This window comes from Carassius gibelio, chromosome B11 (genome assembly GCF_023724105.1).
Source record: "Carassius gibelio isolate Cgi1373 ecotype wild population from Czech Republic chromosome B11, carGib1.2-hapl.c, whole genome shotgun sequence".
Taxonomy (NCBI): Eukaryota; Metazoa; Chordata; class Actinopteri; order Cypriniformes; family Cyprinidae; genus Carassius; species Carassius gibelio.
The window spans coordinates 19,682,326-19,700,725 of record NC_068406.1 but is presented as its reverse complement, the minus strand read 5'-3'; the positions used below and the strand labels follow the sequence as shown (position 1 = coordinate 19,700,725).

The 18,400-nt window shown below is 38.6% G+C and overlaps 1 protein-coding gene across 1 annotated transcript in view; it reads right to left on the bottom strand.

Annotated features, from left to right (window-relative positions):
* tafa4b (TAFA chemokine like family member 4b) overlaps positions 1-18,400 on the bottom strand; it is a 39,686-nt gene that overhangs the window by 1,795 nt on the left and 19,491 nt on the right. Inside the window, exons 4-5 of the mRNA XM_052568578.1 lie at positions 12,085-12,240; positions 2,395-2,519 (exon numbers count right to left, since the gene is read on the bottom strand). Coding sequence (XP_052424538.1) covers positions 2,395-2,519; positions 12,085-12,240 — 281 coding nt within the window. The remainder of the gene's footprint in view (positions 1-2,394; positions 2,520-12,084; positions 12,241-18,400) is intronic.

Below are 18,400 nucleotides of genomic sequence, written 5' to 3'. Positions count from 1 at the left end.
TTATGGTAATACATGTACTATGTAAGAAAATTATTGTTGCATTATATATTAATAATTACCTTGTTATTTTATATAAATTGTATATTCAATTTTGTTGAATGTAAATCTCAGAGAGAAGTGTGCACACTTGTTTTAAGAGAATATATCTTAAGTTGATTCGTTTTTCTTGTTTTAAACATGAATTTCCTTATATTACATTACATTTATGCTTAAAATATTTTTATGCTTAACAAACATGGTCACACTTGAGTTGGGGACCAATTCTCACTGTTAACAACAACTTTTGCCTCAATAAACAACTCATTTGCTGCTTAATAATAGTAAGGTAGTTGTTAAGTTTAAGTAGGGAATAGGATTAAGTGATCATAAATATGGTCATGCAGAATAAGGCATTAATATGTGCTTTATATGTACTAATAAACAGCCAATATGCATGCCTCATAAGTCACTAGTTAATAGTGTGAATTATCCTTAAAATAATGTGCTACCATAAATACTTGTCAATGGGCCAAAATGATAAAATAATAAAAAAAAATTACAAATGTAGGGTTAAATGTACAAAATTATGAAATTACTAAACATTTTAAGTACATTTCAAAACAATATTAACATTGTTAAACAAATTCTATTATTTTAAAATGACAGCCTACTATTTTAGATAAATTCTTCATATTTGAAGAGGTCACTCAGACACTTTAGTGTTGGAAAGAGACATTAAGCTGCACGGCAGCTGTACAACAGAAAGGCTGCCACTGCAGAAGGATAATAAAAACATAAAGGACAGATATTAACCGGATGGTACAGGAGGAGAATTTAAAGATATAAGAAAGCAGATGGCAAGAGACAGAGAGAGAACACAATATGTATCCTGGCTCATCGCCACAATCTCATGTGACATGTGCGCTGAAGCCTGCTGGTTACTGTTCCATTTCCACTGCTATTAAATACAGAATTAATGCTCACTGGAGTAAGACACAGCCTTCCGCCTCTCATCTGTGACTCACTGCAGCCCATTGGCTTCTGTGGTGGCAGAGGGCGGGGTTTAGCCCACTGACAGTCAACTCAGCCAATAATGGACTCAATAAACAGAGTCATTAATCCTGAAAGTAAACCCAGAGCCGTCATTCATTTCTCGTCTCTCTCCGTTACCAATTTAATTAGGACTCTTAATTTGAAAGCCTCAGTGGAGCTCATATAGCCATAATGCATTTTAATGAACACAACAGATGTTCTGATGTTACTTTATAACTCTGAGCAATTATTCTTATAGCAGTTGTGTTCTCACACACCGTAATTTCTTTAATACTTCACCTGTATGTCACAACTGCATGAAATCAGCCCCATGTGCACCGAACAAAAAGAAGCACATCTCATGTCTCAAAGTCTCATTTCTACTCTTTATTTTGATTTATGAGGTAAGCATTTACCTCATTTAACTTCTTTTCCATACAGAAAGAAAGTTTTTTGAAAACCTGATCTCAGCAATCTTAACTATTTTTAGCTTGAATACTGACAGTTTGAAGCATTAAACCATAGGTTCAGATGAGCTGATACAGAAAACGTACATGTTTAATTGAAAATGAGTCCATTCTCCTGTTTGCTTTTCTGCCTTTTTCAAGTAAAAAAAGCTAGCATGGACCAACAATGTTGTCTCTGAATGTTTGTCTAGGCTCTGCTTTTGAAAATTCTCCTTCGGACTTTGAAACTTTTCCTGTACGACTGAAGTCCTTGGGGATTTATTCGCTGAGCCACAAAATCGGTGGAGTTACTCTGAAATGCTATATATATATCTTCAAGCTTTGCTCATTCTTTAATAAGTCTCTTTTAGAAAGTTTGAGTGATGCGTCTGCCTATAACATACTGTAGGGATGTACTGTAGCACAAATAAAAAAATTAAAACAGAACTGTGTCCCTGCAGTAATGTGCCCTTAAAACAAGTTAACATTTAAAGAGGTGTTTAATTGTTTTACAAACCCCTAAATATGACAATTGTATCTCATAACATACTGTAGCCCTTCTTGTACTTTCGAGAGCTTCAGAGAACTGTCTTATAAAAGTAAGGCCTCAACAAAACGTTGCTTTGAAGAATGGTTTGCCTGAGAAAAAAGGCATTGGGAGAAGGGGTCCTCAAAGAAACCCCCTTTGAGAATACTCCTGAGTAGTGTTTTGATGGCATATGTATTAGCTCTTCTGTTTAAAAGGTACTTTTATGGCAACAAAAAGGTTGTCTTTCAATGGGCAGAAGCCTGTTTCTGTGCCAACCTGGCTCTCTTGGACTTAAATATATCATTTGTCAGATTGCAACCAGGCGTTAATCAGTGTTGTCCTTATTTCCTTAAGAACCAACTATACCTGGTTAGCAAAATGCAACTCGCTTTTACTTGTCCCACTGACCTTGGTGGTTTTGACTTTGTTTCCGGTGCTGCAGGACCAACCGGTAAGATCTGGAAGAACTTTACACTCCTCGCCATCCAAACACGGGTGCATTTGGCACCACCACTTCTGCAGCACGATGGAAGCTGAAAAAGAGATGGAGAAAATGAAATATTAAACTACTCTCAACATAATTATCTTCAGAGAATCTCATTGAACATCACTTTTCTCACATTTTCATCAAAAGTGACCATTTTAAAGCCTGTAATATTGAAAAATTTCAAGTGTATGTTTGACCTGCAATGGCAAGATGACTAATACAGATCACATCACTTCCCAACTGAGAAACAATAAATGAAAATACATGAAAGATCAAGATTTCAAGAATGTTTGCTGAAGCAAAGGCTGAAAAAAAAAACAGTTGTTAACACCACACAAGAAAATAGTGTGAAAAAAGGTCAACATTGATCACAGGTTTCCTAAACTTGGGTTCATGAGAGCTGATGAAAAGCATTAAAAAAAAGTTTATTACAATTATTAAAATATGAACATTAATACATATAAATATTAAATAAACATTAATATTTAAGTTGACAAATATGTCCACATAGCTGTATCTTAACAATGAAGGAATTCTATATCACCATTAAAATCTTTATCAATCCCAAATAGAAGTTTTTGCCAATACAATACATTTGAAAACACCCTCGCTACTCTGCTTTTCAAGTCCTCTGAGTCCAAGCGCTCCCGTGTCACTTCCAAAGAAGCCTAGTTCACTCCAAATCCAGTTCTGAGACACCGATCAATAGCCTGTTCAAATGAGGCTCATTGAGATGAGTGCGTCCATAAGAGAGCCACTCTCAAGCCCATTGTCCACAAGAATAGAAGGAGAGAGGATATACACAGCGAAAATCAGCTTTACATGGAATTATGCAAAGGAACACGGGCAAATCCTCTCAAGCATCGTGAGAGAACGCCTTACAGGACATGAAAGCAGAGGTTCATTCAGCATGTGTGTTTGTAGATTTGGAGAGTAGGACGGCTATAGTCAAATGGTGATGCTCACAGATCAACAAAATAAGCAGCTGCAAAAGCAGTAACTACTGTGTGCCTTTCCGTCTATATGAAGCTCACAGTCTGATTGCAGTGGTTCAGAGAATCAGTGGGTGCATAATTAGCATTAATGTGGGCATTATTAGGTATAATAATAATAATAATAATAATAATAATAATAATAATAATTTGTTACATTTATATAGTGCTTTTCTAGGCACTAGCAGTTTACATTGTGATGAGAAAGGATGTTTTCATTATTGTCGAGAGCTCTCCATGGTTTGTCTGCGTGAGTGTATCGTGAAACTAAACAAACATACACAACAATATGAGTGTTTTCTTTGAGTTAGCATCCAATAACAACTGCTGTGAGGATAAATATTGGTCATGGGTGTCCACTTATTGTGGAGAGCTCACAGTCATGACTCAAATTCACACTAAACACACTTCTTCTTCAACCCGTTATTATTTGATAATTATCAGACAAAATGATCAAAATAAATATTTTTCTTTAATTTGCAGGATATATATATATTAATAGAGCTGTCAAACGATTAATCTCGATTAATCGCATACAAAATAAACGTTTTTGTTTACATAATATATGTATATGTGTATATTTATTAGATACGAAAAATACACACACATGTATGTATATATTTCAGAAAAATGGGTTGTTTATATATTAAATATATTTTTTATAATAAAAATGTACATGAATATAAATATAGATATGTAAATACATGTAAATATTTTCTAAATATATACTGAATGTTTGTGTGTTTTATGTATACACTACATAATAAATATACACAGAACACACACATATATTATGCAAACAAAAATAAGCGATTAATCATTTCACAGCACTAATATACGTGTGTGTATATGGTGAAAAGTGAACGAAAAATATTTCTAATGTTACAAAGTATTTCTATTTCAAATAAACACTGTTCTAAAAAAGCATCATGATTGCCATAAAAAGATTCATCACCACAACTATTTCCAACATGGATTATAACAAGAAGTGTTTCTCATGCAGCAAATCAGCAAAATTTAAATGACTGGAATAATGATGCTGAAAATTCAGCTTTCTCTATCACAGGACTAAATTACATTTTACAATTAGGGTTAAGAACCTCAAACTGTACAACTGTTAAAAAAAGAGAGAAAAACAACCTTTTTATAGTACATGTTAGAATAGGTGTTTTAGACTGAGGGTTTGAAACTTCCCCAAAGAAAAAGGCTAGCTGAGCTGCTAAAGCTTTCCAGGAGTTAAATGGCTTTAGGTCTGCAGTTGTGGACACCTTTGTCTGAACCCTTTTTCAGCTTTTTCACACTAAATCTCTCACTCCACCATTTAGGCATTTAACAGGATAGAGTTTGGCCAAAGCCCACATACTTGGAAGGATTTTTCTCACTTTTAGTGCTGATGTGGCAGGGACAACTGCAAGACACTGATGGTCTTTCTATTTTCAGTCATGAAAAGCCCTATCTGAGGATATGAAGGCACTAATTTAAGCTTTGATTTCCTGTATGGCGCCTTGTTGGATTAAGAGAGTGTCATTGCTAGAGATGTGACAGACTATCCAGGATACAGAAATATTTTCCCTACCCCTATTTCAGAGGTTTTAACAGGCTGTGTTTGAAATGTGTCTGACATCATGTGGTGGCTGAGGAAACTGCAGGAAAGACACCGACGAATACACCGACGAATACCGTAGGATGGAAAGAGAGAGGGGGGAGGACAACTGGTGAGAGGGAAAAGCAGAGAGCAAGATGGAATGGGAACAGCATGTCAGACATCTTGAGAAAGTGTCTCACTGTCTGTCTCTTCTTGTTTGTGTTTGTAATTGCTGGCACTGGGGTTTGTGGCATGTTGTAGTGGGCCTGGTGGGGAAACCCAGCATGTGGTAATCATAAGTATTCTAAATCATGCAGACTTTCTCTCTCAAACACAAAATGTTGCCACTATTGTCAATATGATGCCCATGTCATAATGTGAGATAACAGGAAAAACAATGCATATTTAAGAAGTTTCGTATGTTTACATTAGTCACATATAAGCCATTTATAAAATGATTTGAACATCAAACATTCATCTGTTTATTTCAGCATTCCAACAAAGCAGCACTGACCAACCAACGGTGTGTATTTGGGATGGGAAAATCTGTTTGTCCTACCAATGGCAGAGAGGAGAGTGTTTGAGAAACCTGTTCGAAAACCATCATCATTGAGAATATTTCTGTAAGCTAATGCAAAATTTTGCATCACCCTGTTTCCCTTAGACAAAATCCCCAATAGGTTTTTTTTCCACTGGCTTTTAGATTATAGCAAAAATTTGAGTTTGATTGACACAAGGTCGAAAAGTGGACTAATGAATAGATGAGTTTACCTAGAGTACTTTTTTCAAGACAAGTAAAAGCTTAATAGTATCACAAGTATGTATTTATTTTGTATTTTGAATACATCAGTATTAAAACATGAACATATATTTAGCTTGTGTTAACCACAGGCTTTTAATTTCAGTCATTTAACCATAATTGCATAAAAAAAAAAAAAAACACTGACTGGCAAATGGAAACACAAGTGCTAAAATGCTAACTCATGCTAAAAATGCTAACAAAAATACATCATCCCTTGCCCATCCCTGTGCAATTCCACTTGTTGACACTTGCAGCACAAAAATTACACAATACCAAATTGTGTTTTTAGGTATCCAGAATTCAGTACATATTGATTATTGAATCAAGTTTGCAAAGTTACAACAAGTTCCTGTACACAGGATGCGAGTACACACAAAAAAAGTTTAAAAAAATAATTATTATTGCACAACACAAACATGTATTTTGCCATACCTGAGATTAATGGGTGTAGTAAACAATAATGTATATATGTGCATGTATATGTTTATGGGTGTGCATCCCAGCTAACACACCTTACATTGTGGTTAATTTTTCAGAGACTCAAAACCCCCTAGTATCAATCCAAATCCATTTATACCCGTCTATTAGATTACCCAGCACTCCGTCTCAGCAGCACAAAGCTTGAAATGACCTAATTTACAACACTATCAGCTTAGCTACAGATTCTGCCTTTGACACACATTAATGCAGTGTATTAATTCAGTATCACTCTCCGCAGGCTAAAAGCACATTTGTCTCCTTAAGGATATGCCCGAAGAGCAGCGCAGGAAACACACCTGACCCCACCGACCTATTTATTAAACAGCAGGCATTCCAGCTCATGAATCCGACACATCACTCGCTGTGCGTCAAGAAATCACAGTGGGTTTTCTCCACATCTGCCACTGCATACATGTAACCTCAGCCTTCCGTTGGCATAAGATAGAGTAAGGTACAAGATAGTTGTAAATGGCATAAGATATGTTATTCTTGGTTGCATTTTTCTAGTCTAATCTAAACTACTTTTTTTGGCCTTCCTACAGAGGACAGGACTAGAAATCAGTTGAGTTGAATTTCAGGTTAATGACTGTTTCCTGAACCAGTAGCCTGCAATGCGTCTGTGGCACAAAGGCTGTTTCTATAAAGTTGGTCAGTTCAAACATTGCAAGGACAGTCTGGCGCTTCTGACTCATAGCCTTTAAGTACATATTTTATATTTAAATAATTTGCCAGTGATGATTCAAACGCGAGTTTTGAGCTGTAGAGTAGGCTTGTTGTTTGTTGTTTCTCAGATCACAAAAGCAGACATGGTCTTATGTTTATGCAGCGTAAAACGTGACGCAATGCTTAAAAAGATAATATAAGTCTTTATAATCAGTAATTATGTCCCAACTGGATGCAACAAATACATCGTTTGTAATGGGTTTTATTGGTTTTGTATTGTCTAGGGATGTCCGGATTGTAAATAAATCTTTCTATTTAACCGGATATTCTTACTGAACCAGTGGAACCAGTTCACCAAATCAAACTGAATCATTTGAAATGGTCTGCATCTCCAGTACACAGTAATCCACAAACTACTTAAGTTATTCAATTTATAAATGTGCCTTACACTCCCTCTCGCATGAAATAAGCCAATATCCCGAGTTATTCAGTTACTCCTAACAGTACATTGATTGAACTGCTAAAACAGAACTGATGATGGGATGTGCACGAGCAGAGCAGCTGGACTGAGTCTCGTGCTGCTAGCTACATAGTATGTTAAAGGGCATAACATTTCTGTCATACACTTGAGGCATTTGGCCAATCACAACGCACTGAATAGCTGACCACCTCGCTTTTTCAGAACGATGAGTATTGTAAAAATTGATGCGTTTCAGAAAGGTGGGGCATAGAGGAAAAACAATAATGTACATTATATGGAAAATAATGTGTTTTTTTAACCTTAAACCGCATAAACACATTGCATTACACCAAATACACAAAATAATGTTCTTTTTAGCAGCATCATATGAGCCCTTTAAGACTATAAGCTGATCGATAGACTTCACCAAATGTAACACTGAGAAATAAGATGATTTCTAACAGCAATCTGGATGCAAACTGCTGCCATCTAAAACCTTTGTTTGTTTTATATATATATATATATATATATATATATATATATATATATACACACAGTAGATATAATAATCCTTTTTTTATTTTTGTTAAAATACTTTTTTATACTGTAAATAAAATCATTTGGACTGTGTGTTTGAAAAATTCCAACAAGTGTAACACTAGAATCTAATAATAATAATAATAATAATAATAATAATAAATGTAACTGTAATCTGCATTAAAAACATCTTCTAGAACCTGCAATCAAATATATTTATTTACTCATTTATTCAGTCTTTTAATAAAATTTTAATTTAAACCATCCCCGGCAATCAACTTTTATAGCTGTGCTAATCTCATGTCGCTCGTATCACTTTATTATTTTAAAAAGATATATGTCTATTTTTCTGTAAAATAAGTATGTACAGGAGGTCTGGTGTAACTGCAAAATAAACCTTCCTGTGGACAAATGTCTAGATGGACTAGATGCTGGACTTATTAGACAGGGCCTTGAAGTTCCTGTGTGTGTGGCTGAGTGCTGATACCCAAACCACAGTTGGCAGAGGCTCAGATGGGGCTCGCCTCAAGCTCCAAAGCAGAGCAGAAATCCTGGGCACACAGGGCAGAAAAAGAGACCCCCGCGCAGAGTGAAGCAGATCTCCCCACAGGGCGACAAAGGGAATCTCTCTCCACCTTCCCTTCGCTTCTTCTAATGAGAGTTTAATGGGCAGGCCTGCAGAGACTTAAGAGCTCACAGAGGAGTGACTAGAGATACAGTCTCAGCCAGAACAGAGTACCAAAGGACCTCTACATCAGACAGCAGAGATATTTAATCCCTTATTTATTCCATTCTCATTGAATGAGATTTAAAGTCCAAGGTCTCAGTGCTTCGTTGTTTAATTTCTGATCCTAGTTGATTTGCCATAAGAAGGTATATCTCAACTCTCATCTTTTGAAGGTTTCAATGAAGTTTCTTTCAGCTCTTTATAAGGCTCCTCTACGGCTCACACTGATGTTTTAATGAAATATGAATGGGTAAAGTGCCCTCTAATGGCCATACAGAGGAATAACACAATACAAATATCTACTTTAGCAATCATCTAAAAATAAATATGGTCACAATTTATTTTAAGGTCCAATTCTCGCCATTAAACTCCTAATTTTCTGCTTATTAATAGTTATTAAGGTAGTTATTAAGTTTAGGTATTGGGTAGCATAATAGTAGTAGAATATGTTCATGCAGAATATTTGCTTTATAAGCACTAATAAACAGCCAATATGTTAATAATAGGCATGCTAATAAGCAACTAGTTAATGGTGAAAATGTTCCCTATACTAGTATTACCATTTATATAATAAGTAATAAAAACTTTAAGCAACCCTATAATATAGCTACAACAGAAAAATCACAAATACTCCCATCACAGTTTTTTTTTCTAAACACTATTTTAAAAAACACGATTAAATGCAAGAAACCTCCTCAAGAAACATTCATCAGTGTTATCAATGTTGAAACAGTTGTGCTGCATGATATATTTGTCAAAACCTTAATACATTTATTCATTTTTGCTTTGCATACATGGAACCTTTAATACAAAAAAATACAAAAGCATTTTCTCATGCTACTGTACGGCACTAATTTATGGAAAAATTGCTTCTTTCCAGAAAAACTACACCGTTTCTAAGCTACTGAAAAATGTAGGTAGTCATATCACTGCTTCCAGTTAGCTACTCTCCAACTCTGCGCTGTGTATTAGATATTTATGAAGCTTCAGGAATCAGAAGTGGAGAATATGTTCCTATGTGACCTCCCTCCAGAGGGCTGTGTGGTCCTGAGGGAGAAAGTGAGACTGATGGCCTGAGGGATCTAGAGATCCAGCGATTTTGATAGAGGAAATGACCCTCACCACTCTCTCCTTCACTGCACAAAAACACAGGTCAATCATACTGACTCTGTCTTCCCTCATCACAGAGCTAACATGACCTCTGATGTGAGATCACACACAGCCTCTCCAACTCTCTTTCTGCCGTGCTGTGTATACCAATAGTATTAAAAGAAAAAGAAACTGCATAATACTGCACCCATGTGCATAATTTTATTTATATTTTTAATAATTAAAGTATTAGGTACAGTATATACAAATATCAGATGAATTTATCCCTATGGTTGTGTATTTTATCCTTTTATAGTTTTTGGTGGTCTTTCGCTCGGTTACATCAGATTTCTTGTGTCTCCATAATACAGTCCTGAAGCCTCACATACAAAATACAAAATGTGCACAGGACCCATTTTTGTCATTATATGAACTATAGTCAAAGAGAGCCATGGAAGTCATAACATGGAATACCTCCCCTGGTGCAGCCCTCCCTTCTTTCTATTGGGGTATTTTGTCTCAGTGTCAAAGAAGACAAAGAAGAAAAATGGCTACCAGCATTCGCCCTCTTGCCTTCATAACTAAATTGCATACAGTATGACCGAAGGGACACATTTAAACCTCCTTCATCACCCAAACTACACTCTCTTGTCCTAAACCTTTAGGTAGTAGTGAAGAGATGAAGCGTCAGACAGTGTTGCCACATTTATCAAACGGATAATGGCTTTGATATCAAAACACACCTAATATTTAGCAAAATCAGAGACTTTTCCCAATGAGACCCATTCACAATTGGCCATAAGAGACAGGTTAACATCAGGTATAAACGGTTACATTTCTGTGCTGATCATGTGTGAATGGATCACAGAAGATGAATAGTGAAGTGATGTCCCATACTCAGAGTTTGAACTCTGCATTTAACACATCCAGGTGCATGCACACAGCAATGAACATGCACACACACACACACAGACACCGTGAACAGAACATGCGCCCGGAGCAGTGTGGGCAGCCAATGCTTTGGGCCCAGGAAGCAGAGACAAGGGTCTCACCTCAGGCATGGTATTAAGGGTGGAACGATCACTGGTTATTCACAACCCCACCTACAATTCCTGCTGGATCAGAGACTCAAACCCATGACCTTCGGGTTACAAGTCCGACTCTCTATCCATTAGGCCATGACTGCCCTTAAAGCGCCCTCCATCACTGGGTGGGCTGATAATACCAGGTGGATGATAGTACCATTGTAAATTGGGCCATTTTAATGTGCTCAGACTATACTACACTACTGTCGATGCGGTTTTTATTTTGCACACCCTCATAATATTTTTATCACAGGCTCATTAGAACTATACGACTCTGCCTACATTACTGCAAGAACTGCAACTCATGTTTCATGGGACTTGTACCCGAGCGCTTCACATCACAGTGCTGTACCAGGTGAGCTACTAAGCAAGCTTACTATGTTAGAAAATCCACAAATATGGAGTGAATTTTGTGTGTCAGACATTAAAGCGGTCGTATTATGCTCTTTTACAAAGTCTTGATTTGGTTTTGGGTGTGTACTAGAACCGTCTCTCATACTATGTTCGAAAAACACATTATTTTTCACATATTTTACATTATTACAATACCTCTCTCCCCAGTCTGACACAAACGGCTTGAATAGTTCCTGTATTAAATGATGGACTGCCTTCTGGAATACGAGATGTGCTGTGATTGGTTAGCTCGGCCAGTGTGTGTTGTGAATGACAGCACTCTGCGCCTGGTTGGGAAATGTTGCCTGCTGCTAGCTTCAGTTTACATTTTGCGTCAAAATCAAATCAATTTCAGCGTGATTTAAACCCGGATGATTGTAACCACTAACACTCCTTGTCTCTCAAGTGCAGCTCAACCAGGTCTCATCCCATTCGCCGATCTTTGTGATGTCACAAATCCCGGAAAATATGCGTTGTAGTCCACACAAGTCGTTCGTTGTAGTTTTTGAAAAGTAATTTCTGTTAAATAAAATATCTCCTTTTGAACTGGACTTTGAGCTTTGCAACTTTGCAACTTCGCAACTTTGCAGATCTTTTTATGCTCAAACAGCAACGTTACAGACTAACTAAAGTTGAAAAAGTGAAAAAGCATAATAGCACCCTTTTAAAATGTATTAGTTAACAAATCGTGTATTATAGTAAACATGTTTTGAGGTTGTAACATAGTGTTTTGAAACGAGGAATTGCTCTAGAATGCCTTTATTCATTGATAATCTGCAACACATGAAAAGCACTTACCCTCCACACAAGAAGGCTGTGCACGTGTCGTACCGGCCACCTGACCAGGGAAGCAGGAGCACTTGACGGTTTGTGAACGTTCCTCTATCTTGTTCTTATTGCAGCACCGGTGGATGGCCACCACCTCACAGGTTCCCTGTTTCACCTGGTACGAAGCTGCAGAAAAAAAAAATAGAGATAGGTCTACCTTACTTTACTCTATGAAGCAGGTCATAAAAATATGTTTTGCTCAGAGCAAATATCAACACACGCAGCTCTACTCTTCCCCAGCTAGAGAAATTGCAACATTATATAAAGTCTGTTCTTTCAGTCAGCAGAGCAAGAGAACAAGAGATAAACAGAGGAAATGCCAACTTTATTTGTGTATAGATGTAAATAAACAAAATTATGTAAAGGTTTGCTCATGGATTTAACCCTAATATTTAACAATAATAACCCACCCAATATAAGAAACAGCATCTATATTTAATGAGAGTAGCAGTATCTAACAAGCAGCTTAAGGGCTGCCAAGTCCAAGTCTTCACTCTTTTTCTTTCCCACTTCCCATAGCAGTGTATACATAATGAACCCAGTGCTCTGTTTTTCTGTTCAGAGCGTAAATATATCTCTTGAGCATTGAATTTTTTGGTTTGTTTTCAGCCGGTCTAACATGAGTGCTCAATTACAACCAAGATTTGTCTCCAAGAATCTCGGTCTCCTCTATACAGTGAGGTGTGTGAATCGGCTGTGTGGTAATAATGCATTGTGACATATTAGCGCTGTAATAACAGGTGGCTGAGGAAAATAACATATCCAAATGATTTAAATCACAATGTAGAGGAATTTATCAAATACCATTAGCATTTCTTAAATGCAAAAGTAACTAGTCAGTCTGTTTTAACTGATAAATGTATAGGTGGCATAACCATCTGCCCTGCTGTCATGAGAGAGAACAAGCAGGTGACATGGATTTGATCTGAACATTTAGCTTTCTTCTCTTGGGACATTACTAACCAACTTTCATTACAAGACAGACTATTGGACCATTCACACAGAAATAATTTTTGTGTTTGAAAACATGATTTTTGTTGTTGTTGTTGTTGGACTGTATTGTAACTTCAGTTTGATAAAGCTAGTCTAACACGTATTTACATAGAAAAACAAATGAAAAGCAGCACAGTGGAACACAAACAACCTCTAAGGTCAGAAATGTGTCTGATATTTAAGAAAAGGAATGGAAGGACCAGCAATGTCTAAAAATACATTAGAGCATATTCCAGTGACATATACCATATCTTTAATACACAACTGTAAGAAATGCAAAAGGTCATACTATATTTTGCCTCCTACAAAGTTCCCACTTACAAGTTCAGAAGTGTTCTATGTGATGTGATATGCTGGCAGTGTCTGAGGCAGGAAAAATGGGAAATATCATATTTCTTCACCTTCTCTGCCTTTACTGACAAAACTTTTTAGTGCCAGTGCAAAATAAAGTATGTGAGGATTTTTTAACAGACACACACATCAGTGTCTGTGATACAGTATGTGATTTTTTATATGTTGCAATTGTTAACTAAACAAAAAAAATGATAATATCAGATGAAAAACTTAAAAAAAGATGAATGAAGTATAAAGAATGTGATCATTTTTCAATGTATTGTGTAATTCTCATGTGGCAACAGGGAATTATGGGAAGTGTAGTTATGAGAAGTACCAAAAACTGGCTTAAATATTATATAAAGTAATGCAATAAAGTATACTGACTGATAATAAAAAAAAAAAATCTTATTCTTTATAAAAGTACACTTTTATTTTTTGCTCTGAACATAAGCTGGACATGGTGGGTCTGCACACATACACACACACAGAGCAACATGATGGTTTCCATTTCATCAGGCCGTGAACTCGTTCTCCCGCTATGATGTAGAGTTTGTTTGACAGCTTCCTCCTGGGAAAGGTGATGCTCCCCAGCTTAGAGAGAGGTCATTCTTTCTACTCTTCCTTGTCTTTTCATTTTCTTCTGTACTCAACCCTCTACCTTCTTCCCCTGAGGCTCCACGTGTAGCCACATTACCCCATCACCCTGTCCTCTCTGCCCAACATGGACCCCGCCGACTGGGCTTTAATTAGAGAAAGCGTGTGGAGTCCAGGGGCCGAATGCTTACAGGCTGGATGGCCACGTGCGTGCCGCTCAAGAGCTCGACGCGCTCTGTCTCTGTCAGCCCCGACATCAGCAGATAAACAACAGATAAGGGCAGATCTCTAACTGTGACTATGACTGACACCACGGGGCCTCGCGTCGGATCCTGCACGGGTATCGCAGAGATAATGAATGATGGATGGTTTGCTTCTGTATTCTGGAGATGAGGGGATGGGGGATCTTTTAGGAACGAGAGGCACGTGTGAATTTTAGCTGAAAAAGTGTCTGTGAAGGCTGATTTTGTATCTGAACTATTTTTGTAGTTTGAAAAATAAAATATAAATATTAGCTGAAAAACTAAAATGAAAATTTGAATGGGAAAATTCTAAAAATATAAAAACTTAAACTATAAATTTAAAATATTAATAAAAAGATAATCGTATATAAATAATAATAAAATAACACTGAATAATTCAAATACTGCAATAATTATTTTTCATTTTGTTAAATTCTTAAAAATAAATGTTCTTCAGTGGCTCTTTGCAGCATTTCTTCACTGCGGGGATTTTGAGCTTTATTTATTTGTTTTGTGGAGGGAGAGATTTGACCAGTTTTTCACGTAACGGTCATTCAGATCAGAGGTTTCTTTAAAGGTTATTTAAAGCTGTGATTCTCAAATGCTTTGAGTTGAGGACCCAGATTTTACATTGGACATCGAACTCTGACCCACACAAAATGCACTGTGACCAATGTGAACATCATCTAGTTTGGCTCATACTTGCTTTTACTTTGTGCAACTTTGTTCTTGGTTTTCAAGCATGAGGGCATGTCCACTTCCATGAAATTAATTTGCACCAGAGTTTGAAAGTTTTTTGAAAGGATACAACATCTGATGGCAAAAGATGTGAAGTTTTTAAACATAGAATTATCAGTGTTCTTGTATCACAAACAGTAGCATATGCAATGAAGCCAAAGTCATGGGTTCAACTCCCTGGCACTACATGGACTGATCAAATGTATGCTTTATGCTTTGAATTAAATGCAAGGTGCTTTGAATGAAAACGTCTGTAAAATCTTCTGTTTTTTTTTTTTTTTTTTTTTAAGAAATATTTTTATTTAGCATGAATGCGTTAAACCAACTAAATGTAGCAGTAAAGACGTGTGATGTTGCAAATTGTGGCGAGGGGGGCGTGGTTTAGCGGAATCCGCAACGGGAGAGAGACGGAGGGAGCAGAGCGAGGCGTAAGTAGGTCAAATGCAATTAACGAACACGTGTGTTTGATTGCAGTAATTGGCGTGGAGAGACCGGATATAAGCCGAGTCACCGCAGAGAGAAGGAGAGAGAGACACGCTGGGACCTCGTTCTGCACTAGGGAAGCTACAACAGTGCTTTAAAGTTATTGAAGTTATTGACCGTGTTTAAGCAATCGTTTGCTGTCTACGCCCAGAGGGCATCGTGTTTTTCTTATTTTGTATTACTGAATAAACGAGTGTCCCAGCAACAAGCCGACCCCTGCCTTCTTCCTTCCTATTGAGACTGTGTTGAACCTTGTTACAGTGGTGCCGAAACCCGGGAGAAGGAGGGACGCGCTGCTGAAGATCCCTCGCCGCTGTGGTGAATCCGCGGTGCCCTCGAGCTGGCGAGGTACGTGCCGCCATTGACGCTCGAGGCGGTGGGCTGGAGCGAGTTGCCGGGGACGGGCGAGCTCGCTGCCGACCGCCCACGACAAGGAGGGGCGGCTGCCGTCCGTGAGGGAGCGGAGGAGTCGGCGCCGTTCGCCAGGGGGCCGGAGCCTGCCGCCTCCGTGACGGAATCCGGAGGGGCAGGGAACGGGGGACTCCTGCCGCTGCCCAAAATCGGAGGAGCCGTCGCCGTCCACCGGGCGGCGGAGGAGTGTCGCGCCGTCCGCCGAGGGCCGTCCAGTGCCACCGCCGGGCACCGCGGAGGAGATCACCCAGCCGGTGGAGGGCCGAGCAGCAGTGCGTCTGGGAACCGGATTTTTTTTTTTTTTTTTTTTTTTCTCTCTCCCCTCTCTCGTCCCTGTCGCTCCTCCTTCCATCTCCTTTTCTCTCGCCTCGTCTGTCCTACCCCCAGGTTCCCGCAGGTCCCCGTGAGCGGTCTCCCCCGGAGGGAAGGGGGGGGGGGGGAGTAGAGCGCAGTCTCGAGGGTACCCCCCGGCCTGCGAGGGGCGATGGGGGTATGTGGCGAGTGGGGCGGGGCCGAGAGGCGTGGGAACGAGGAGTGAGGCCAGGTGTAGTGATTGGAGATGAGCTACACCTGAGCCCCACCGCTAGTATCGAGTCCCACGTAGGAGATGGAAGGATATAAAACTGGAGTGACGACCGTGAAGGACGAGAGAGGACCAGGCCTGGGACATTATTTTATGTTTTGGCTTTTATTTGTGCGCGTCAGTCGCCGTGAGGGGCTGACGCGCCGTTTTGTGTTTATTTTTGAATATTAAAGTTTCATTTTGATTGTGCGCCGGTTCCCGCCTCCTTCTTCCCGATGTATATGGAATGTTTATCGTTACACAAATAAAAAAAATAAAAATGCTGTTTTGTTGTTTTTTAAGCAGCACAACTGTTTTCAGCACTGATAATAAGAAATGTTTTTACAATTTGCACATGTGCATGTGTGTGTGGGTTCGGTGCGCCTTGTTAGTGTGCAGAGAAGCAAGAGGTTGGAGGCTCAGTGCTCAGGCGAGGACACCCCATCACCACCAAACCCCAAGAACAAAGGCCATACTGCCTTCTACTAGCATAATGGGGTCGCGGGAGATAACTATGCACCAAGCACAACCCACTTCCTTCCTGAGTAGTTTGTATGCTTCCAATGACACATTGAAACACATACTTTTTATACTAACAGTCATCTACAGTAAAACAGGATTTAACAACATACTGTGCAGAGAAATCACACTTCACTCTATCACTCGTGTCTTACACCTTCCTCACACACAGGCAGGCATCACATCTCGGACACTCATCTGACACATCTCTGGCCCTGAGGACTATACAGAAACCGAAAAAACACCAAAAATGAATTCTGCATCGTCCCGATTGCTTGTAAACGTGACATTAAGCTTATAATGACTGAACAGGCATGGAAATTGTGTGGTGTATGGACAGCTTCAATGCATCTGAATAAGCTTTTCTCTGTATCTGCCTCTTTTCTTACACACTAGGCAGCAGAAGTGATTTGTAAAATTCTCCGCCGCACCGTTAAGCACAGTGAGCAGACTCCGGGGATAATCGTGCGGTTTTTGCGCGGCTTCTCCTCCAGGACTGCGATGCTGGAATTAACTGCTCGGCGTTCCACCATAGCCATCTTGTTCTGGATTTTAAAGCGCCGTTATGATGGTCTCAGAGTAATAAATCTCAGATCAGCCTGAAATCAAATAAGATTTCAAGCATGGCTAACTGTCTCTATCCCTGTGGCGGACGCATCTGGGTGTCGAGCTAAACGCCATTACCTTGAGCTGATGGGGCAGCCAGGCGATTGATATATTCTGACAGTGCGAGGCGGGTGAGCCTTTGTGCGATTTATCAAGAAGCATGTCTTTCTGCTGTCAATAGCTGACTAGCGTGACAGCACCAAAAGGGCGACATTTTGTGACTCGGTTTGAGAAAACTTGGTAAATTGCGATGACAAAAATGATTCACTAAGACTAGGACTGTCAATGTAATGTATTAATTAGTGAATTTAATTATATTAAAAAATTTGCTAGAAATAACATAATAACCCTGCCCTCTCTGACTCAAACCTAAAATCTTTTACAGAAGTTTTTACAACTTTATTGAAACCACATTAATGCTATTCATGCATTTGGCTGTTTTCTTTTTTCTCTAGCAAATGCTGATATGCATTTAATTATAATTAATTACATCTAAACAACCTTAATTAACTGACATAAAGACTGGAACAGCGTAACTGTGACAATTAACAGATCCCTCATTTCCACATGGGTCTATGTCTAATAAAACTTACTCTGCATGACTTCTTGTCAGACAGTGACAAAGACGGAAAAAATTACAGTTGTGTATTATTCCAAAATGATACATGGCAGCATTTGCTGGACAAGATAATAACAATAGCAGAGTCGCTAATGTCTCAAGCACCTGCCAAAATTTGAGATCCAGCCATCTAAAAGTCGTTTTTATGTATTTATCTCCATCTTTATGTGTTTGATAAAAAAA